At 43.1% G+C, this 24396-nt stretch overlaps 1 protein-coding gene across 1 annotated transcript in view; it reads right to left on the bottom strand.

The window, feature by feature from the left end:
- The window catches only part of LOC119456077 (glycine receptor subunit alpha-2), a 106749-nt gene that overhangs the window by 32409 nt on the left and 49944 nt on the right, over nt 1-24396 (bottom strand). The window contains exons 2-4 of the mRNA XM_037717676.2: nt 5634-5719; nt 4955-5022; nt 1725-1948 (exon numbers count right to left, since the gene is read on the bottom strand). Coding sequence (XP_037573604.1) covers nt 1725-1948; nt 4955-5022; nt 5634-5719 — 378 coding nt within the window. The remainder of the gene's footprint in view (nt 1-1724; nt 1949-4954; nt 5023-5633; nt 5720-24396) is intronic.

The following is a 24396-nucleotide window of genomic DNA, read 5'->3' on the forward strand; positions in this document are numbered from 1 at the left end:
GATTTCTGCCGTCGGCGTCGCCGTCGTCGTCGCCGTCGCCGTGGCCGTCGCCGTGAGGTTCCGTATAAAGTCCAAGGGCGATAAAATCGTCGCCGCGCGCCGTATGCGCGAGTGAAAGCACGCGGGGGACGCGCGCTATCACGGAGAGCGAACGCACGGCGGAAAGCAAACGCGACTGCCATCGCGCGGAAGGCCGTGGTAGTATGGGAAGGAGGGAGGCGGGGCGACGCTGTGCTGCGGCATCAAATGCTTGTCTTGAAACCAGGCGCAAGGGGAACTGCCCACTCAATCTCCCACGCGAAGGCAAAAAAGCGGGAAGGCAGCGTGGGAGGGAGGGGAGGGGGGGGGGGGCAGCTTCTACTCTGCCAACAACTGCGCTTGTACTTTGCCCCGCTGCGGCCGTCTCTTAAAAGCGATCTCCACACGGCTCTAACCTTTCTATGCGCCATGCATTCGCCGCTCAGTTTCCGTTGACGTGATAGATTGCATGAACCTTCACCCGCTGCGGCGGCTGCGCTTGCTGCCATCGGTTTGACAGTCGTTTCTGCGGTCAATAAGTGTGATCTATCCATGTTTGCTTGTGCGCGCTGACACCACGCTTGTTAATTCAGTTAGTAAGCGAATGTGTCCAAGTTTATGTAGCCGATAAAACTACTATGCCCACTCCGAATAGCTCTCAACTAATTTGCTATCGCAATAGATGCTTCGCTTTTCGGGCGAAGCTGCGACATTTTTTAAAGCGAAGCTTTGAACCTCTACCAGCCAAGGGTTCTGTCGTGTCCGTCGTTGTAATCAAAAAACGATCCCGACGAACCGCTAACAATTGCAGGTAAAGCAGTATAGCTTACTTGAATTCAGGCATTCAGCGTACAACTAAGCACTCGTTTTCGCAAGAAAAACCACAAAAACAAGCTTCAAAGTGATGAGCCAACATGATGGATGATAAGGGCTGCGGGCAAACAACGGAAACAGGCTCGGCGCGGTCCGTAAGATTAGATTGCAGCTGTTGCAAAGCTTATGCAGCTGCTTGAAAGAGGGTTGACGTCATTCGAAACCCTTCCAGCCTAGTAACTGCTTCCGTTCATTTTCTAGACTACCCCACTATGGGTAGACCACGGAAAGTAAAGACAGCAGAAGAAGAGCGTGAATATAAGGCTCGGCGGAAAGAACAATAAAAGAAGTGCGCCGCAGGCACCGTGAGGGTGGCGTAAAAAGCTTCGCTTTCCAACCACCTTCATAGGGTGGATTGGCGGGCAATTTTTTTTCTTAATAAAATCTTTCCGCCAATTGAGAGCTTCTTCATATTTGAAGTTTGCAATACCCGTTAAAGTTTAACGTAAAAAAAGCTGAATAATCGGTATCTCTTCAAAACGTTCAATAGACCTGAGCAGCACCGCGGCGCTCTCCTGCACTTTTTGACATTTATTTTATCATTTAATATTCTGTTTCTAAGCGCACCTTATTGCTTAAAAATCTCACGCGCTACCTAATGTACAATGTTTCGGGCATTAGAGCTCTAAATAGAGCGTCCTTACGCGGGCGTTGTTTCTTTCTTGAACCTAATAAGGCCGCACCATCAGAATTACCCATCCAAAGATTTACCAGGCCGTGCACATAATTTATTTGTACTCAAAGTGTTTATGCGATACTGAGCCATACTTGGCAGCACTAACTAATTAGGTGTATATTTCACTCCATGCGTTCGTACCGAAGCTAGTTCTCACCTGAGCATGTAGAGAATATCCCCCGTAGGGCTGATGCGTACTAGGACGTTGGGCACCGTGACGTACTGGAACTCGGCATGCTTTGCGTTGGCAAAAAAGACTTCGGGCTTCCATATACGTTGCACCAGTTTGGGATCGTTCAAGTCGAGGGGTCCGCTGATACCGCTCATCTCAAAGCGGTCGTCATGCCACCGCTGTCGCAGGTAGAGGTCTACTTCGTAATCCTGAAGAGAACGAAAATTAATTCGCTTTTATGTTGCTTGTATTGTTATTTCGAACTACACTTGGGCATCCCTTTCCCGTGCATGAGTTTACGGGGATAAAGAAGTGTTACAGTCCGCATACTGACGCGCAGCTAGATGTACATTCTGATAATGTGGGCTACGGTGTATAGTGGTGCTCTCTATGTTTTCTTTTTCTTTTTTTCCTAATGTTCTTCGTATTTTTTTTACACTGACTGCATCAGGCTTTTGTCCAGGTTTGTGAACACCGCTTGTGAACTTGTGGCTTGTGTGTCACAACTTGCGAACCAGTTGCGGGAATTAGATCTTGGGACTGCTTGTTGCATCCCTGCGACTTTGTGCTTCACAAAGGGTTTATTTGTTTACCGCCTATCGGGGCAGATGAATAGCAGGCATCCCTTCGAAACTCCAACATCTCCTTACATGCATTTATTTTAAAAAAGTTCACGCATGCGAGAGTACGGCAATTTCTTTAGAAACACTGTATATTGATTCATTACGCCAGCGCTACCTGATGCATCTTCAAACACTCCTTAGTTTTGAATCATAAAGGCCAAGGACTACAATAGCGCAAATACGGAAGTACATGCCCATATTTAAGTAAGCGCACATTTTTATTATGAGAGGTCATAGGCAACGTCAGTTTCTTTCAGAACATTTGTCGTGGATTCTTGTAGAGCCTTACGGGTCTCATCTAGCCTTAGTAATATCGCGACAGTAAAACTACGTCCGTCGACAATATTCAGGTAACAAGTGAAAGCAAAGACAAGTTTGCTCTGTCAAAGAGCGGAAATTCAGAGCTCGGTGCTGTGCACATGGAGCAACAAGCTCAACAGTTCGAACATATGCTCTAAACATAGATAACCAATATTACTCTGTTGAAGTAAAAAAAAAGCAGTGGTGATGATAATGACCAATAAGGAAGAACGCAGCAGTCCTGCCGTTACCACCGGAAGAGAACTGCCCTATATGCAGAAAACCTTCCTTACGAAACCGATATGGTGCACAAGTGCATCTGCGCTCTGAAGAAGGCAGAAACAACGCTGGGTTATTGTATCCCCCGTCCAATTATGCGACGTGGATATCTCCTTTTATACTATCCAGACCAATGGTGATACATTTCCGCAGGCCGGAGGGTTTATTTCTGAGGGGAATAGAGTCCTTCGTTACGTAATTAGCAAAATTTCATCTTTACACTCACTCCGGCTTACGGAAAGACCGACACCCCCCGTTATTCATTTGTTTTCGTTATATCAATTTTTCAGGGAAATAAACTCACCCTGTTGTAGCACATCGGTTCCTAGACATATTATCTCACATAGGTGACCTACGACAAACGTAAGTAAGAGGTATATGCACACGTAGTACCATAAATATCCCCTCGTGCTCAAGTCATAAAGGTCAAGTTTGCTTTGAATTAGAGCGTCGCTCCTTTTGACTTGCAAAGAACAAATTGATTTGATCAAATCTTATCACAACTTAAATAATTATTCTGTTCAGCAACGAGCGCCAATGATCAAAAGCATTCCATCAGCAGTTCACACAACAGTATAGGTTACCGGCCAATGAAAGTTTCGCTATCAGAAGCTCGAGGCAGCTATGCTGATAGGGTCATATACCCATACAAGCAAATGTTGGACTTTTCAGTAGTAGGAACATTTCGTCTTGTCTGAAGCCGAGAGAGACGAATAGTCGCCTCTATATTAGCCCATTTACAAAGCATTGCCCATCAAGAAAGTATAACCTGACTTCTGAAGCTTTTTTTATACCGGTATTTTCCTTTTAATTATAAACAGCAGTTCGTGGTAAAATGAAACAGAGTTTCGGTTCTCAACTTCCAAGGCATAGGAATGGAAGAAAGTATCATTCGTATATGCTTACTTAGGCGCAGCGCGTGAACCATGCTAAATAATAATTCATTGATCAATAACACGAATATTCTTTTATAAGCTATATATATCGTATACATTATTGCACCGCCATCAGGCTTCAAATTAATGCATGAATATTAGAGAGGCGTTCTAGAAAGACCGCTTCTTCATTTTTATACTACTGTTCTTTACAGCAAAAGTTAATTGATTTAGTTTTTATGCTACATTCTCGTGCAACTTATGTAATGCACGCATAGCCCGAAATAGCAAGGTAGCGGCTCTGCTCGATAATAGAACTTGTTTTACAAACTTTATAGCATTGCCACATACTTTTTACGCGCCATACCTTTTTATAGTAGCCTGTTCGCTTTCGACAACAACCCCACAAAGTCAGACGTAGCCTGACTCAGTTCCCGCACATTCAGTATTCAGCTAAAATAAACGAATCAACGTCTGGTTAGTTTCACGCATGCTGACGGTATGTCGAGCGCTCGGGCATCGGCCTGTCGTTCAGTCTAATGGCATCTTAAACAGCGCCACATCCGCTACACTTCGTCCTCCAGAATGTGAACTGCGGGTGCACATTTATTTCACTCATTGTGCAATTCCCCGTTCAGGCTGTCTTGCACTGCTGCGCGGGAAAATTTTACTAAACGTTCTCTGCAGCTGACGCCCCAGTAAAGAACACTAAACATTACTCTCTTTTTTGACATTATATACTATTGTACGTGTCTTAGAAACGACTAGCTAGCGAAGTATGGTTAGGTTAGCAAACTGTGCGTATTTCGTCCATGTGCATGAGACGTAGAGCGTGAACTTTATCGTATATTACAGTTATCTTAACGACGTCACAATCAACATTGCGGCAGTGAGAGTATGTGGCTTCTGCATAGTAATGTAGAAGCCACATACTTGGTTTTTTTCACGTCAGAAGTTTTTCTAAATGAATAAAAATACGTAAAGAAGATTATTATGCTTTTGTTTTATGCAATGTGCACGGCACAGAGATTCTGGGTGACGTTTTGTGTATCTCCTGCTTTTACCAGGCCTACAATACTTCTTTATAGTGTCTTCACGCAACCGCCTGCTTTCCGGCGACAGGAAATGACACACGTACCATTGTTGCCGGATTGATGGAGCCGAAGCTCCTGATGTAGATTTCGCAAGCGACTTGAGTTGGCCCACCTAATACAGGGAGAGTGATCGAAACAAACCATGCAGTCAAAATTGAAGTAATGCAACACTAAGCAAGTCGAGTGCCACCTACATGCTAAGTTTAGCCAGCTCGTTGCTGCGTGTGTTGGGTTGGCCTTCCAGGCACGATTCTACTTTTTACTTAATTTTATTTTTAATTCTTGCTTTTTGTTTCCATATTATCATCATATTCGTTTTCCCCTTCTTCCTCTGTTATTATCACCCCCCCCCCCTACACCAACGCTGGCTAGAACACAGTAGTTCAAACTGAACGCTAAACATTTCTTTCATATTAAATCTCTCTATCCCTCTCACGCACAATTAGTCATGCATTTAGCCATATCTCAAAAGGCGATGTATGTAAATGTTGTTTAAATAAACTCTGAAACAACAACACAACAACAACAACTCGCTCGTAAAGATTTAATTTAGGTAATGTAACACTAAGCGCGATGAGTACAGCCTACGGGCTAGGTAAGTTAGCTCAACTTGTCGGTGCATATAACGTCTGAGTCAGTTGTCGCGCCATTACCCAGGCTGTATTTCAACTGTGTTTAATAAACGCCAAAACAGCAACAACAACTACTACTACAGCAACTCACTCATGTGTCCCGTTGGCAGTGCCCTTCTGTCATATTTACTCAGAAGTTTGTCCAACTTGTCCAAATCGCCAACAGTTCCATGTCTTCTGCGAAACAAAGAAAAGGCAGAGACAAAATCAAGACTCGCGTAATGTCACACTCCGTACGGCGGCAGCTTAGTTCCTAAAAAAAAGGCGAGAACGTCCGGAACTTATCCACAAGAATTATCGTGCCGTCACAATCTGCAGCTTTAGCCAAGTCTATATGTGCCAGTTAGCTTAGAAGCCCCTGTCGCGGGATCGTAAGCCCCTGCGTCTTTCGTCCTCAGTCCGGCACTTTAGCAGCTCCTAGAGAGCCTGGTGAGAGTACCGACATACCGAGGCTTCAGAGTGAGACGGGCACGCACGTACATTTGGAACCCAGCCGCACAACAAAGAATAATGGCCACTGCACTTTGCTCAAACGGTGGCCTTCCTATATTTTCACTACTGCATGTCTTCAACGGCTCCAGGCCATAATATTTTCTTGTACAGTCGAACCCCGTTATATCAAATCTGAAGGGGATCACAAAAAAGTTCGATATGTAGTTCATTCGGTATATAAAGAAACTTTTATACAGAAATTTTCAAGGGAATTTCACAGCTGTTCTATATACGCAACAATTCGGTATATGTGGGTTCGTTATATCCTGGATCGACTGTAGCACTCTACATTGTAATAAATCAGACTTAAGCTTATTTAACTAAGCTTTCGCAAAGTTTCTCGACGATTTCGTGGAGCATGTAAGCGTCCTGCGCGGTTTATCTCCATCTACTCAGCTCTAATCGCAGTACTTCGAACTGTCCATCGTTAGTACGCGGTCCTGGTCCTAAAGCGGGCAATAACAAACGACGTATACCATGCATAGTACTGTTCTTCTCCTTTGGCTTCTAATAACATGTTGTGTGAAAAACTCGTCAACAGCTTCGCTGAATTTTTCTCCCACCAAGACACACATTTCTCAACCATTATCGCCAATACTCATGCAACCAAACTGACTGACAAAAGCCAAGTCCGCGTAAAAATTTGGGATGGCGTAAAAAACACTGGATCAGACGAAACTCCTCGCAGGTCATCAAAAGTAGATTGAAAGAAGTCAGAACAAGAACAAGGATAGAGGCAAGCGGCGAAGAAACATGCAGGAACAAAATTTAAAAAAAAAGTCTTCAGAAAGGTTTTTCTCTTCGTTATAAAGCGACCATTAACTTTTCCCTTTTAAAACTTAAGATCATTTTCTATATTCTCGCCCGTCTCTAAACAGTTGTGCTCATGTACTTTCTTTCTTGAATATGCATTTTATGAATGCTTCTTACAATTTGAAGGTAGTAACGTCCTTCACTTAAACCTTTCTGACGCAACAACGTGCCAGCAGCTTGCAAAATCTGGTTTTATCGACACAGAAAACAACCGCTAGCCACAAGTTATAATGCTGTAAACTTCAATGCGTTCCTTTAAAATGCCCCCTCCTCATATTTCTTATAAAAATGACTCTTTAGTAAAGCCACAGAAAGCTTTCAGCGATATTCATACGTCATTTTATTTTGCTGTTCCATTCTCCAAAGTGCCTGGAGATCCTCCTGGTCGTATTACAAACAAAACAGCCGGATCGTTTGTGGGAATTGTAGCTTATATTATTTTGCACTGCATCATCAAGTCATGTTTTTCTACCGCAGAGATTTAGCGGTCGAGGTGGAAAGACTGTAGCATCGATATGCCTCCAGGACACCTTTAACGATAGATAAAACAGATAACGAGAGGCAGATAGAGTCCTGCCAGGGCATGGCGAGGTCATCCTTAGATTCTCTTTCTTTCTTTTTTCTTTCTTTTTCCTTTTCATTTTTTTTTTGTCTATCGATCATACATTTTGATAGACGCCCACAGCTCGAGAATGCACCCCTCGCATATCGACAGAAAGCGATACAAAAACATATCCGGCCCTGCGGCGAAGCTGATGGAGGCAATTCAGGACTGGAATCTGCCACCACGGGTTGTTTATTGCCAGCCTTTGTGGATCGTTACTGGCCGCTTTTTCGAGTGAGGCGCCAGTGAATTGTCCCCTGTGTGCTCCAAAAAAACTTTCGCTGGCCCTGGAAAGATCATTTGTACCAGGAACCCTGCAATCATAATGATGCAGCCGACGACGCCAGTTTGTTTTTAAAACGCATTTCTTTGCCGTCTACTCCATTTTACTGCTATAGCACGGTGCGCCAAATGCTACATAGTGCCATTTTCAATAACCTGAAACTGTAGCGGTCATGCGCGAAGTGATCCGTCAGGTTATTTTCTCGAGTTCGCTTCCATGTATAACTCCAACAACATTTTTACTTCGTTGTTGTGTGAGAAATCTGGGATTATATCAGCGGCATCTGTAAATCTGCTTGAGCACAATAGACTTCAATTATTTACTTTCTAGATAACTTTATTTTCACACATCTTAAGCAAAAACTGTCGTCCCTGTCAGACATCTTTATTTATACTATTACTATTACATTGCATAACGCTCACATTGCGTAGAAAGAAAGAATGTCACAAAGTAATATACACTACTACTATACCTATTCCCATACAATAAATTTACGCGCACGTTCATGTGCCTTGTAGATTATATTGTAAGAATTATGTATATTTCTCTTTATGTTATAATGCGATGACTGTACTCAATAGCTACGCCATGCTTCCGAGGATGGTGTCCATGGTGACTAACGTATTTAATAAAATAGGTCAAGCACGAATATAGGTTGACCCCAGCATATTAACCTCGTCGAGAAATAAAAAATACACATCGAATATCTTTTTAGAAAAACGAATAACTCTGAACATGATACGCATTTATTTCCCATAGGCTCAGCTACTAAAATTCGCTTGCGTCAGTGACAGTTCTCATAGTCTCATTGATAAAGCGGTGAGTTTCGTCAGTGGTGCGATGTGATTGTAAGAAGATTTGATGATGTGGATTTTGCACCTATTTTTCTTTGCGATTTTTTTTATGCAGGTACCCGGGGGCTTGATGGACGGTATTTCTTCCGAAGTAAATCTCGCTAGCCGATACCACAAGCTGTAACCCCGTCAGATGCTTCGCACGCGTTCTCGACACCCCAAATGACGTCACCCTCGGTGCGTTGTATTCGCAGTATTTCGTAAAGCCAGTCTGGAAAATCGCCAGACTGGCTTTTCGGCGGTCGTGACGGAGTAGCTCCATTAGCTAGGTACTTTTCCTAACTTTGTTCACGACTATACTTCGAGAGTCTTCGTTGCACTAATGTAGGTCAACAGCACATTTCAGGTAAGATTTTCGGGATAAATGCCGAACGATATTCCAATAGACACGGTACTTCCACGCCTACATGTAACTTACACTAGTATGTGTAGTGTGTGTGTTGTTATTTCGATTTTGCTGTATTAATCTTGCTTTCTGATAACTTGTTTATTTCTTCCTCAAAACTGTAATTAGAATTTTGGTACTTGCCGGTCGTGAGGAGGCCTACCTGCCCATTTTTGTTTATTTATTAAATAAGTAAACAAATATCAGCCCTCCCACTTCAAAGGCACAAAATGGGCACTAAATTATTGTTCATAATTTTCTGTCCTTCATTATCGATGCACCAGAATAAGTAGGTGCTCTAAGAGAACCTACCCTTATACATATGACAGTGCAAACCCGGTGCCAACATGCCCTGTGCGCCGGGAAAGGACGTGAGTCTATCTTCATTTCGCTCAGATAATTCGAGCCATCGCCTATAGCAACACTGCATGTTTTCTTGCCACCAAATGACGCTCTTTTTTCAATTAATGGGGAACTATAAAATAATTAAAGCTAGGTTCTGTATTATTATGTAAACAACACGCATGATCTTACTAAATGCAGACTTTCACCCTGTGTAATCGGTCGCAAACTTCGCCCATACGCTTCTTCATCGTATACTTATAATGATGCACGACAATAGTTTACGAACAAGTGCCGCATTCGATTGATTACTGACTTAGTGTTCTTAAGTTTCACGTTTCTATTTCCAAATTTTCGCCCTCAATATTTTTGTTGCTTTATTCTGTGAAGCAAACTCCGGAAGCGCCAATCAAAATGTTTTAGCCAGAAGCCTTTTCCGCTGGTCACTTCCTTCGTAACTCCCTTCGACGCCATAGTTGCACTTTTGTTTCCTTTTTACTTTGATTGCCTGCCTTTACACTTAATAGCACATACACTTGCAAAAAAAGCACTTGATATAAAACACCCCTAGGAAGCAGGCTTCCGATATTGCTGAGCAAATCAAAACAATCCTTTCGCGTACTGAGTCATTTGTGGAACGCCAGGTGGTAGCATGGGAAGCAAAAATGGCTATCGACCCGGAGTATCGTAACCATAGCAGCCAAAGCGATGGAAGATATGGAAGAGGAGAAGGGAAACATTTCCTATCAGTGGAGCAGCGGGACTTTGGGGACTTCTCAGCCAACTTGGAGACCCTTGACGTCAGGTGACGAAATAAAAAACGACTCACCTCGACGCTATTTCTGACATGCTGACGGGAGCTTCGGTAAACAGACATTCCATTTCCTTCTCTGCCACTTCAACAATTCTACAAGGTCCTGAAAACGGCGTTCCTCGGGGAAGTGGCACCAAGTAAAAGCCAAAAGGAAAAGTGAGCAGCGTTATGGACTTCCGCGCTGTCTTCTGCAAAACTCGGTGCATACCGGTTTGGCGATCAACGGAAGGCAGTTTATTAACTTCGCTATCGGCGCAAGAGAAACTTTGTCACTCAAAAATAGAATACAATATTCCAGTTGTTTTTTATACACGCAAACGCACCGGGGGAAATAAAGTTCTGCAGAGACCTTCGATAATGAATGTTGATGTAAGAGAACAAACAAACGCCTATAGAAAACTATTGGCTTTAGTAAAGCAATGATGTGTTTAAGGCGAACCCGTTTATTGCTTCGTAGAGCGCACATCATTTAACCAGTACATCTGTAGCGGTAGCATGGGTGGCTATACATATAGGCCGAACTTTGAGAACATATAATTGTTGCGATAGCACAATATCAATTCCTGCATTTATTTTATTGCCTCACTAGCTTGCTGCTCCGCCTCGAAGGCCAAACTCAGCGAGACATAAGCAATGAAATGCGCGCTTGAGCGAATTTCTTTGTGCACGTGTTCAATGAGGACACTGAAAAAAAAGAATAGTAAAATAAAACTACAACGAGGACAAGAAAGCGCGGGAGCCTCAGCTCTGTACTGCAACAAGGAGGCAGGGAAAACAAAATAGGTGAAAGGTAAATAGGTTAACCAGATAAAGTGTGGTTGGCTATTCTGCACAGGGGGATGGGGTAAGAGCAGAAAAGATAAGAAAACAGGATAATATTTAGAAAAACTTAACGCGTCAGCTCGCACATTCTATAGTGTTTCAATGAGTGCCGTTTCTTTTCAAAACCACCCTAGCGCTTTTAAAGCAGTTCGTGCCAACATCGGATTGGGCCCGGGTCTAAGAATTATTGCTTCCGTAAGGGGACGGTTGTCAGTCTTGTCGAACGTGGTGCTGAAGACTTTCTTTTCTTTGTGCATTGAAACGACGACAATCACACGGAAGGTGCACTATCGTCTCCTTGCACCCGCAAACTTCACTATTTGGACTTGTGGCCATTCCGATGAGGTATCAGTACGCATTGGCAACAAAATGTCGGCTGTCCTGAATAGCTGACCATACGCCGCTTCTAGATACGCTCTCTGAACAATGTATCGAGCGCGATAGCGGGCCCCGGTGGTCGCATTCTGATGGAAACATGAAAAAATGCTGGAGTACAAAGTATTGGGTGTTTTTTTCAAGAACCCCAGGTCATCGAAATTAATCCAAGGCCCCCTATATACAGCAAATATCATAGCCCGAATTTGGCTTGGTTTCGTGAAGCCCAATGAATCACTCGATCTATCTACCAGATGTTTCTCATTTATGGGCAACTTTCTATTTGCAAGAAACTTTCCAACCTAGGCATCTGCCGTTCTTGCAGATGTACTACGTGGATACGTGGACGATAGCATAAAAATATTTCCACAATAGTTTAGATCAATAACAAAATGTACTAATTAACGTTTTCCGTCACATGTAACTGCGAAAACAAAGCAGGAATCCTACGACTAGTGTCAGTTTCGAGGTATGCGACCTGCAAATGTGTTACAATATACACCGGCGTTCCGCTTAAAAGTTCCCCAAAAAAGTGTCTCTAACAGTTCGAGACGAGCTTAACTGGAGCGCCAAGGCACCTTTTAGGAGATATTGCAGACGGATATTTCAAAAGGGGTGCTAGTCTTGGAATTTCTCGTTAACAGACAGTGGCTTCAGTGCTCCTCGGCTTCAGTTTAAGAATTACTACCGCATGTGCCCTAAAATATTTATTTAGGAAGTTAAATAACACATTTCCTTTTTTTCATTTGCATTGTCGTCAGAACTTTTATTTATTATATTTTTTGCTTATGTCCGTTTACACGACTATACCACATATACTCGTGTAAGATGGGCATTATTTCTTAATTCATTTTGCAATATTGGGTGGCCTTTACACGCGGGTGGGCGATTGCGGTCTGGCCATGTGTGGCCTTGATTTAAGTGGCAAAAAGAGCAAACGCTCTTGTTTTCCTAACGCATGTATTTGTTCAAGCAATCATGCCATGCTGCTGAGGCCCGTCTCTAGTCCTCAGTGCTGTCGCTGTCGCCGCAGCTTAGATTCAGTTCTATAGCACGCTCATGAATACAGCCATTCGCAGTGCCCTCCATGAACTCAGATATGACTGTGACACCAATTTCTTTGAAAACGATGTTCCAAGATTGCATATATATGCCACTCGCTCAGAATCCGAGACCATGCACGCAAGCTGCGACGCTCTCTTCAGTCATCTAATTCGTTACTTCAACTTTGTTTTTCGTAATTTGGGCCTCAAAGGTGGGGGGTCGCTCTTATACGAGTGCGGCTCTTAATCCACGATATAGGGCAATTTGATCCAGCAACTCCATCTAGCCAGACGCCACGTATCAATACATGGTATGCCGCTGTCAGTCGGTTCTTCATTCCTTATTTTTCAATAAAATCAATATAATAGTAATTGTCAATTTAATTTCGGCATTATTATGTAATAACTATATGTAACGAATTGCGATAATGTTAACAGTTCGTAATTACGAATTTAAATCGAAAAGAAAATAACATCATGGTATAAAGGGCAGTACAAGTGGAGTGTACGGTGCATTCTGCATGAGGCGCTATCTTGCGACGACATAGGCAATGCCTTCTCTATAACACAAGAACTGCTTGTTGCCGTTGTAACATAATTTATGAACGTCAAAAGCCCCACTAGAAATTATCCGCCCCCCTCCAAAAAAGAAAAGAAAACGAAAACGTTGACTGAGCTAAGCGTCAACCGGGTCCCTCTCTTTGAAATGTACGGGTGGTCGGTGTCATGGCCACTGTTGAAACTGCGCAAGCTTGTTATTTGCGAGGTGTTGCGTCAGATTGTGAAGTTGGGAATGCGTCGGAATGATGGGAGCATGAGCCAAGCATCAAAGGATCAGAACAGGTCCTATATATATGGGTGCCTGCTCCGCCGTTTCGTGATACAAAGGACAGTGTGTGCAGAACACAAATACTTGAAAGGACGTTTCCCAGGGGTGTAGCATAGCCGTTAGCCAATGTAGCTCGTATTTTTATTACCTTCGCCGTCTCCTTTACGAGCATGCTGTAGAAGATTCCTGCGGTTATTGCACCGCTCGCAATATTTGGCTATTGAGACAAAAATAATCAGGCGGGTCTTGCGGGGCCAAGAAAGCGCTCTGCAAGTCCTCCAAAAAAAGTGCAAAGAGTCTTTGATGTTCAGCTACGCTGGCTATGCGAGTCAGCGCAAGTGTTTGAACGACAGATTACGAAAGCCTCAAAGAAAAAAAAACACAGTGGACCTCAGCGTTCCTTTCGGTTCCGAACTCATCTACGGCGACAGCAGCATTCTCCCCCAGTGAAGACTACCATCATATGTGTTTGCTTTGGTTGCCTGCTCTGTCCCCAGATAATTGTGTCCACCCATTACGGGGACCAGGACAAGAACCCAGAGGGTATAGGGCGTTTTTTCAGAAGGGAAGAGTTAAGTGGAGAATAAAGTTACAATCGAAAGTTAAAAATTATAAAAGCGATATATATATATATATATATATATATATATATATATATATATGTGAAGACGAAGTTAGCACAAGCGTCGCTGTGGTCGCATGGCTCCTTCCTGAAGCGAGGCAGACAAAGACAGAAGGATCGGTGTCGCTGGTGTCCTCGCGCTGGCGTTTGGCTGGAACTGCTCGGGTGCTCTTTGCGCTGGCCCTAACGTGACTGGGATTAAACATCAATAAACCCCATATCAATATATATATATATATATATATATATATATATATATATATATATATATATATATATATGAAGGCAATTATAATTATGTGATATTACAGAAAGAATGCTGTTAATTAGATTAGTTCTAACCTTTCCTTTTTTGTGAAGTACTGAGCTTCCTTTCTGTATGTATAATTAATGCAGGTTGCGGAATTCTAACTACGCACCGAGACAGATTTTAGAACTCTCAGACTACCCCTGTATCAGTAGGTTGTATTTCTTTAGTTAAAATACATAGCTTTGTAGAACTTCTTTCAGTGGAATAACCAAAGGCTTATGCTGACCTCTCTATTTCTTTCTTTTTTACTTTCTCTCTCTCTCTCTCGTTTTTTGCTGATGTTCGCAACGGTTCAACACTTTGCTATATAAATATAGATTATTGAGATAGTCTTGGTGCGTCATGGTTATTTTTTTTTGTGTAAAACAGTAAGATTTCCGTCGTTCAGTCGGAGAACGTCCAAGCATCTACCTGTCCAACGTGACTGCAGCGCGGCATTTGAGATAACCTTCCCATTTAAGTCTCGTTACACCATTTCTAAAATTCAATTTTTGTGCAACTCAATACTCAGGTTACAGTTGAGGAGGCAGTTGCTCTGTTAAAGGCTTCGTGCCTCTAAGGCTTGATGATTCCTTTTGCAGGTCCCGCCTGAGCCCTTCAAATAGACTTTGAGTCCAAAACTTTTACGCCAACTGATGTCTCGAGCGAAATGACGCGGTGCCACCTACGAGATTTGAGCGATTTCATTTCCTTTATACATTCGCAGTATTACTATATAGGGCACTTGGTGCCTGTAAATACTGTGAGCTACTGTGTAAACTACGTGGCGCTGTCACTGTGACGTCGTTCTTCACATTGATGTCGTCGATGCTTTCGACGTTGTTTTCCACCAACCACCTTCATCTCGGAGCATCCTCTGTGGCGGGTATGTGTCATGTTTGAGGCTTATCATCGTGTCATGTACGCCACTTTCGTGCTGCCGTCACTGTTTACACGAGTATGGAAACGTAGAATTGCAAGCAAACAAACCACCATCTTGGCAAGAACAATTTATATACGATGCACATAATGCAGCCTTCGTCCACTACAGTATCGCTCATTCTCGCCTCCGAAATACATGCATATATGTCACTGCTTTCGGAGTCTGTATGAAGCGCAAATAATTCCACTAATTACCCAGCACTATTGCTGTGCGATAGCTCAGTTAAAATGAATGTAACCCGCCATATGACATGTTGATCTTACCGGACCTGCATAGTCTCTGCCGAAGTATAATGTGCGACAGGCATTGCTGAATCACCCCGAAAAACCCGGTAGTTTTTTTTTTTTTTTTTTTGGAATCTGCTGTTTACGTCCGCAGAGTGTACGCACCACAAGAAACACCGCCGGAGTGGATGTCTCTATTGGACGCTTGCACTTGCTTGTCTGACTTTGGGTATATGTTTTGAGTCAATTGACATTTCTCTAGAGCTTTACTTTTCTAAAGAATTTGCTTCCATGTAATAAAGAAACACAAAAGGGTTGCGCGATAGCTGAGTGGTTAGCGCGCTCGACCCCTAAACGCACATTTCTTTACGGACAGGGGCCCATATCCCAGTGGAGGCGGTTGGGGAGAAGCTTTATTTTTCTTCACGCTGTGCCAATGGAGAAGCTGGGGAGGATCAGGTGGCCTGACGACGAAAAAGTCATCGTTGTGCGTCGTCGATAACCACAACGGTCGTCGTCAGCGTAACAGAATGGATGGACGGACAAACATCTCAACGACGTTTCGGGCACTTGGCTGCTGTCGCAGTAAAAATGGGCTTCTGATCCCCTCCTACATTACTGCCACTGGCATCAGAACCGGCCGAAGGAAGTGTAGCGCTGATGCAATGAGCACTGAATTCACCCAGTATGTCGGAGAGCAAGTTAGCCAGCCCTCATATTCTGCCTTGCTTGAGGCGTCGGTGTTCTTGTTGCTCCGTCCTAGCAATAAACCTCGCCAGCGGTCAAGGCGTGTGCAGTTGCGCTTATTGAAGTACCTCCTCTTGAATTACAACGTTTCAAGTAGACTTGCTAAGACACGTGTCTAGGTGTGTCGAGACGTTCCATGCAACTGCGTCATTTTGATCTCCTAAATGTCTTCACTACCCACATTTATACTTGTGCCACTAGCACTCGAGTACACATAGACAGCAATTAGGAATGACCCATTGGTGATTTCACAAGATGGCGGACGGCACTGTTGACACTGCTGCGTACGAAAGCTACACGATGACCATAAAGCTTTATACAGAGAGCTACCTTCAGACACCCAGAGCAAGGGAACACCGAAACACCTTTCCGCTATCAGCGTGCAGCGACTCGCGCTCATAGCAGCTACCGCCGCTGCGTGAACACACCTTAGCGTGTCCCATCTTCATCTGCGCTGCTCACACTGTAGCCGCTGCCGCTTTTCTCTTTGCTGCGTAGGCTGCAAAAAAACGGTGACTCCCACAGTCACTTGGTTCCACCGTGACTGCCTTCTAACATTCATTTTTATATAGCGACAACGTGTGTCCAGGTCATTACTCTTGCACCAGAACCGACCGAAGCATCGGCAGCCTGACCAAGATCTCTACCATCGTGATGCTTTACACATCACAGCCACTATAAGGATCGTCACTGCTGCTACCTCGTCGCCTTCTGAGTCACACTCAGTCCAGGTTGTCAGAGCTCCTCTTTCAGCTAGTGTTCCCCGTCATGCCGACCTATATACAACTCTCAGTGCACTATGCATGCCGTGGTATATATAACGAACGCGAATTGCCGCTGAAGACACATTTTCGCTTTCTTTTATTGCATAAGTGTATTGCAAAAACAACATCGTGCCCTTGCGTGTCGTTGGAATTAGGAGTAATATATAAATATCACGGACCCGCCGTGGTTACTTATTGGCTATGGTGTTGGGCTGCTAAGCACGAGGTTGCGGGACCGAATCCCGGCCACGGCGACCGCAATTCGATGACGGCGAAATGCGAAAACACCCTTGTACTTAAATTTAGGTGCAAGTTAAAGAACGCCAGGCGGTCGAAATGTTTCCGGAGTCCCCCACTACAGCGTGCCTCATTATCAGATCATAGTTCTGGCACAAAATTCTATAACATTTTTATAAATATCGCATAAGAATTAATTATTTATCATTTAAAACAGCCCTTATTCGCAACATTATTTTTATTGTTTCCAGTCTTTGTAATCGTAAAGCCTGGGTATTATATTTAACAACAAGAAAAGAGAAATTATAACTGCTATACGTTACGCAAACATTAGACCAAGGGATGTATAACCATGGCCACTCGATGAAAAAAAGCAGGTTTGTAGCGAGTGACCGTGGTATAACACTCTGACAGAGGGCAAAGACACAAGAAAACAACGAGAAATGTAGTCTGTCTGCTTCCACCCCCGCACAAAGGCAAGAAACGTGCCGCTGGTTTTCTAGCATAGAACACTTAGCAGCGACCTTCGTGCCGAAATCTTTAGTGAGAGACGAGGGGAAAGCGCACCTGAACCCTGGGTGCGCGCAGTCGATCAATATCTTTCCTCCAGGGTAGAAAGAAAAATCGAAAGGATTATTGATAAGCAATGGCGAAAGAGCGCAAGGGTTATGAGAAGCTGTGTTCGATTGATGGCTCTCATCGCAGGAATGAAGTGCTCGACTGGAAACCACCTCTATTGATTTCGTCTTTCATTCGTATAGTTCTCTTACATATCATGAACAAAATGTTTCTTTACTTTTCTACGTTGTCGCGTTTTTTTTTTCTCAAAAGTTTGTCCTGCAGCATAAAGCTTGCGAATTATGTTAAGAGTACGTACAGGTAAAGTATATTATGTTAAGTGAAGTTCAACAGGAATTTTTTTGTGGACCAGCGATTCACGGATGGTAGTCAGGTGGTAGCCTTGAATGTAACCCCATTTCTCACAGGTAGTGGCGTCTAGGTGAGCACAACTCGGGACAACACCATAAAAGGTGCGGTAGATATGCGAAGGTAGCTAGACTAGAACAGGCGGAACAAGTCGCGCCGAAGGTTGACCGACAATCCGAAGCCATAGAAAGGTTGCAACTGGTGTCAATTCAGCACTCACGCGGATCCTTCTTAGCAGAACCTCTTCGCGGCCGGAGAACAATGTGGGAAAGCTGACTCACGTGGAATTATCAATGCACGTTTCTGTCAATCACAGTCTACGGAACCATGGCGATCGTTTTCTTTTTTTTTTTTTTTTGTTAGAGAACCCGCTTGACCACAACTCTGTCTTTACACCAGTGTAAAGTAAAGCGTCGACATAGAGACATGCCACCACGAAAATAACATAAGCTGCGCATAGAAATATGTGCCTTTTTTATTATTTTGTAGCTACTCTTTCAAAGTCCACTAGATATCTGCCATTGTATGGATCAAAGGAGCCCTCGCAATGATCGCAACGACGAGTCGTAATGCTTCGCGAGACTCTGGGCTGCAAGGTATATTTATTTTGCCACGCGTTGAACTTTACTGCAGTGATTGCTGCTCTATGGAGTTTCGCAGTTACCTAAAGCCGTGATCGCGTCAGGAAAGGCGTGGATTGGTGCTAAATTTGAGGGCACTCTCGCTCACTCAGCTTCAGATTCCATCAGCTGTGAGCGACAGCCGGCCATCTAAGTGCTGGCGGACCTGAGTGTCAGCTTCAGGCTGCTAAATTCGAAGTTATTCACAGTTGCGACGCGATGCGAGCGTAAATCTACTCTATGTGTACACTGACAAATATTTACATAAAGTATCTCAGGGAATGGTAGCCGAGCATTTTGTGTAGAAAACGTCTTTAAGCAGGTGCAAGCGGGTGCAAGCAGGAGCAAGACTACGTTAGTCTTTTTAGTGTGATACACATTTTAAACTTTGACAAAACGCCAGACACGAGCGCCCGTTCCTTTGTTTCTCTGTACCAACCCCTCCCCCTCCACCACGTTTTTTGCTTGGTGCGTTTTCATTTTACTTTATAGAAGGGTGCTTTTACATTTACCCATATTTAGGATGCTGTAGTCGAGGCATGGATTTAAGCATGGATTCAACCCCGTGACATCAGAATGCCGTAGGCAATGCGTTGACAAACCAATTGTCCTGGTCAACATCACAATGTTGTGCTTACTTAAATAAGAGGTGTTCCCATGTAACAATGAAACAAATTCTCAAGACTCGTGAACTTCAACGCCGGAGTTAAGCGATACTCTTTAACTCCACTATTCTTCTTTCATTTGTTTCTTTTTTTCATACGTTCCTTATTCACTGGATGTTATTTTGAATGATTGGCACAGCCAGCTCTTCGGTGGCCTATTTTCACACTTGCTCATCATTTATACACAACAACTATGTTGCTCCAAACAAATAAATTGTTTGCGCATAAAAGTTAAGAGCTGTTGAATGATAGGAATATGTTTCGAAAAGGTTATAATGATTCACAACAAAAAAAAGAAACAGTAAAGATTGTTGCAACAATATAAAGTGGCGGGAAAAAATACGTGGTAGAGTGTCATCTTTCGCCTCATATGCACTCTTTTCGCCAGCTAAGCGCAGAGCAAGAACGCTAGAATAGTATTTAACTGAGCTAGTGGGTTCGTAGCTAGACCACAGCGCAGTTTGTACGTCTTCCTTGGTCATTTTTTTTTTTTTTTTGTTCAGGTTCACTGTTCAAAACTCGTTTCAGCAAGAACGCTAGCCCTAGAACAAAGGGTAACCCTGCATTTACAATACTCCGTATCAGCATAGATTTTAGGCTCACCGAAAAGGAACATGCATTTTGCTCTATATCGCTTATGCAGTAAAACAGAGCTTTTGTCGAGCCATGCTCAACTTAGCGCAGATTTCGCGGTTGTTCTAAGTAGGATAGAATATTTAACAGGTGTAAGGTGGATCGGATACAAGGAGCACATCCAACAAACGAATGTAACCAAAGACAGAAAGCAATTTGCCTTCTTCGTCTTCATTCTTTGTTTTTTTTTTTCTTTCTCACGCCTAGCACTTGGTCGTAAAATGTATTCAAAGTCTCCCTAAAGCGAAGAACATGCGTTAAAACGTATCTGCCTTTTCACGCACGTACTTTCGGCCTTTTTTTTTCTTTATTCACTCCTTAAATGCAATAAAATTTATTTGAGTCCAAGCTGTACGCGCGATGGCTCTTGTGTTGATTTCTTTTGCTCTTTTCAACAAAACGACCGAGATCTCTGCCGCACTTGAAACACTCACCAAAAAGAAAAAAAGTGGAGGGCTCTTTCCAAATTTTTCTTCAAACCAAAGCATCCCCTAGGAAAAGGAAGGTCAAAGTAGGAAAAACAACAACGAATATTCCAGTTCCCTGAACATGGTATTTGCATAAGTGATTCCAAGGTGTTCCCTTTTTTTTCATTTTCATGTTTGTTTCTCATTTTTATCTTTGTCTTTTTGCCAGTCGTCATTCACGCAAAGCATGCTTTCGCACCCAGCGCACGCTTCTTTCCACACGTGTCACCGCTTCTGTGCGAAAAACATCTCATCTCGACGCCGTGATGATACAGTATCATCGCGGCTCCTTATCACGCTTCCCACTCGCGCCCATCCGCTTGCTGTTATACGGTTCAGGTGTTATCCTCGTGTTCTGCGATGCGCATGCCAAAAAGGGAAAGGTCGAATAAAGTGGAAATTTCACCCTGGCACTTATACCCGTCCTACGCTGAAAGAATATGTAGGGACTCGAGTGTGGGGCAACGTGTCCTCGATTTTAACATTATATGTTTGTTTTTGTATAAGACTGTATGCTCTAGATTTGTCGGCCCTGAAACGTTGTTTCTTTTTATCTTGTAATATTTCTTCTAATTATTATTGTTACTATTATGCGAAAAGGAGAATTCGTCACCGTTATAGGGTGACAACATATTTTTGTATATTTTCATTACAATAATGAAAGAGACTGGCGCAATCAGACAAGATTTCCCGAAAAGAAAGGGACTACTTGAAGGTTATAACATTAAATTCAGTGCACACTGCGAGGAAGGGGCCAGCTTTTCGAAGTTGATTACACCTTTTTGTTCAACTCAGTTACACTGATACACTAATCACAGCATATTGCAAGGCTATTTTCGATCGCATGCATTGCGCCATATCTTTTAGAGTTGCGGACGGATACCCAGATTTTTATCTTTCACAACAACTACGTTCTTCATTTTTAGTCGTCTATGCTTCGAATGTCGGATTTGTTGCACTGCGAGGCTATTGGTTTGCCCTGACTGGCATCAAAACTAAGCTATTTTCAGAATAGTTGAAAGAATAAGCACATCGTTTAGCTGACTGAACGAGGGTGTTGACGTGGGCAAGTTGGTACATGTAAGAGTCGAGGCAGCACAAAAACATGGGAGGGTAAAGAAAATTGATGACACAATGTTGTCGGTGACTGTTATCAGATTATGACCTAAGGATTATTCTAATTCATTGTACTGAGGAAATAAACGTAAAGGTAATCGTTACAAGGCACGAGATCATTCTTGTGAGTGAAAGAAGAAGCAAAGGTATATTTTCAGCACAGACAAACAGCTCAATACTGTAGAACACGTCGTCATTCATACTGCCTATAGGATGTACCGAAAAGAGCAGTACCAATACGAACAGCGTTTGACTCACAATTTACATTGGGTAAGTCTTTCTCTGTATAAATATATAAAAGCTTTATTTGCCATATCACGCTTAAAGCAATAATACATGAGAATGCTAATTGACACGCAAGAAATTCAACAGCGACAAAGTTTAATTTTTGAATTATTCTTCAACAACTTTTGAGCGGCCCTTTCAGCTGTCACTCGACGCGTAATCAATGAGGAAAACGGAAGTTATGAACAGCTACACGGTCTCGAAGACAGCGGGAACAAGAAACAGCAGCTTGATAAATAAATACATCAATGCCAAATAGCGTTGCCTGCACATAGTGTGCGACAAGCTTAATCCGTGCTTGCGTATCAATTTCTTCTTTCTGAAGCGTTCTTAATTAAATATTTGTGCTAGGAAGTGGATGACAACCAAAGCGCTGAGCGCAATATACATGGTGTACGCTCAAAGCATTATGTTAAAGCTGTGTCCACGAAGTGTGGAAACACCTTGCAAATGTTGGGCACAGTATGTTGGCACAGCAATATCATTTAATCCCGTCCTTGAATGAGGTAAATAGAAAAAGAGGACGCTTTACTATTTCATTGCTTCTACTGAATTTCGAAATTTCGTAATCTTATCGTAAATTTTTCACATTGAAAACGAGACCATAGAAAGAATCATTCCTAGCGAAATGATCTATAGTTACATTAAAGTCACAGGGCCACTTTTAGCCTTTTCTGGATACGAACAGATTTCAAGCGAGAACAATCTACGTGAGTTCTGATTATTTCGACATGTTGGAAATACACAGGATTGCCATTTTCCAAGCATTCCACGTGCCTTCTGATAAATTACGATACAGCGGCGAGTTGCAATCGGGGAGTCAATATGCACCGCCCCGCGCTAATAGCAATGCCGGTCTCCTCTCTCTCCTTTCTTTTCACCCCTTTAAACCCCTTCCCCCGTGTAGGGTAGCAAACCGGACGTGCTTCTGGTTAACCTCCCTGCCTTTCCTTCTTTTTTTCCTCCTCCTCCTCCTCCTCCGGTCGCGAACTAGCACGTGTGTGTAATGGACACTTTACCTACCACGAATTCATGCGTAACACAGACGCCTTGCAATGGCTAGCCATCGAACATTGCGGAGTGTACAAATGCGGGGCTTCCTAGGCAAAGGGCTACCACCGAAGGATAAGGCCTAAGGTCTGTGAAACCTTTCCCGCTACCCAAATAGTAATTTATTATGGGAGCAATACAGAAGTATGTTTCTCACATCATCTCGTCGAAATAAACATTTCCACGCTTATATAAGACTTCAAACGCGTGTTTTGCAGCGAAGTAGCCGTAATTACTGTCTGTATTCTGTAAGCGTTCGCAAGTTCAGATGTACTCTCACGAAGTATACGACAAGGCTTGCTAAATTGGTACATGCAGCTGCACTATCTTATTTCATTCCTATAACCTCTTGGGTCCCATAAGCATAGATACTAACTAAAACAATGTCGATGTGTTGCACTAGTGAAATTTAGGATGAGTTAGCTTTATCATAAGCAGAGCTTAGGTGCAAAGAAGCGATGTAAAGTTAGAAATACAGGGGATGCCACCTTCATAATCCTGCACCAGGGTTCACAATCTTCATAATGTACTAGAATTGCGCGGCGTTTCTAAAGTCCTGTTAATTGTTCAGCATTAGGAAAATATGAGGTTACACTTAAAAATAAATGAGAGTCACGCTAAAAGTTTTGTAGAGCTTTAAAGCAGCCATGCTTTTTAATTCATTTACCTATTCAACTGCAGAAAATAAAGAAAAGGCGCGAAAGAATTCCTGCTACCAATGAGACCTTTTCACGCTATACTAACTGTCTGCCACTGCTCTCAGCGGTAGGGATCAATGACATCTGCATTAATTTCAATGGCAGCATGTGAACAGACCTCGCTTAAATATAAACGTACAAACTTTTTGTGCGCCTCAAAAATGCTGTTTTAACAATGTGTCCCAAAAAGCATATAAGTTGGAATTATTGGAATACCCTTCCCTCTTAGTGGTTCACTTTCCAATCGTACGGGCGTGCGTTTCCTTTGTTCGCCTACCTCTACTTCCTCATTGTGAGCAAGCAGAAGCCCGGGATTAACGCAGTGAACTTTCTTCACTTACGAACTGCTCTATAGAAGCAACCCCTGGCATAGAGATATGAGCATGAAAACATTCGTCGTCAACACGTTTCTTTTGAAGGAATGAGTTCTATGTTTTGCGTCAGAAAATCTGTCGTAGTATTAAATGTTACGTATCGATTGAATGTGTTTTGCTATACTCGTATGCTCCCATGGATCCGACGTGCGTAGGCTATTTTCATGCGCCATTTGCAGAACTCACAATTTTTTATGCATGAAAATATTACCTGCGGGGAGGTACATCACACAAAAGCCGATAAAAAGCGGTCTGATTTTAACAAAGAGTGGCCCGACACAATACTCGCCTCTGACGAAGGAAACCCGGAAATGCCAGTCTAAAGGGAGCAAGAAAAACGCGATGGACAGAAGTGATGCTCAGAGATACCATGCGCCTCTCGTCGATCAAGCAGCAGGCGTATTGCGACCGAACGGAAGGAATCAGTCGAACGAGGTACGACGCCGACACCACGCCGCGTTATTGTGGGCATCTGAGAAACAAAAAAAAAAACACAGCTGACATGAAACTTCCAGCTTTGATAAGAACAATGTCGTT

Source organism: Dermacentor silvarum, chromosome 6, assembly GCF_013339745.2.
Source record: "Dermacentor silvarum isolate Dsil-2018 chromosome 6, BIME_Dsil_1.4, whole genome shotgun sequence".
NCBI lineage: Eukaryota > Metazoa > Arthropoda > Arachnida > Ixodida > Ixodidae > Dermacentor > Dermacentor silvarum.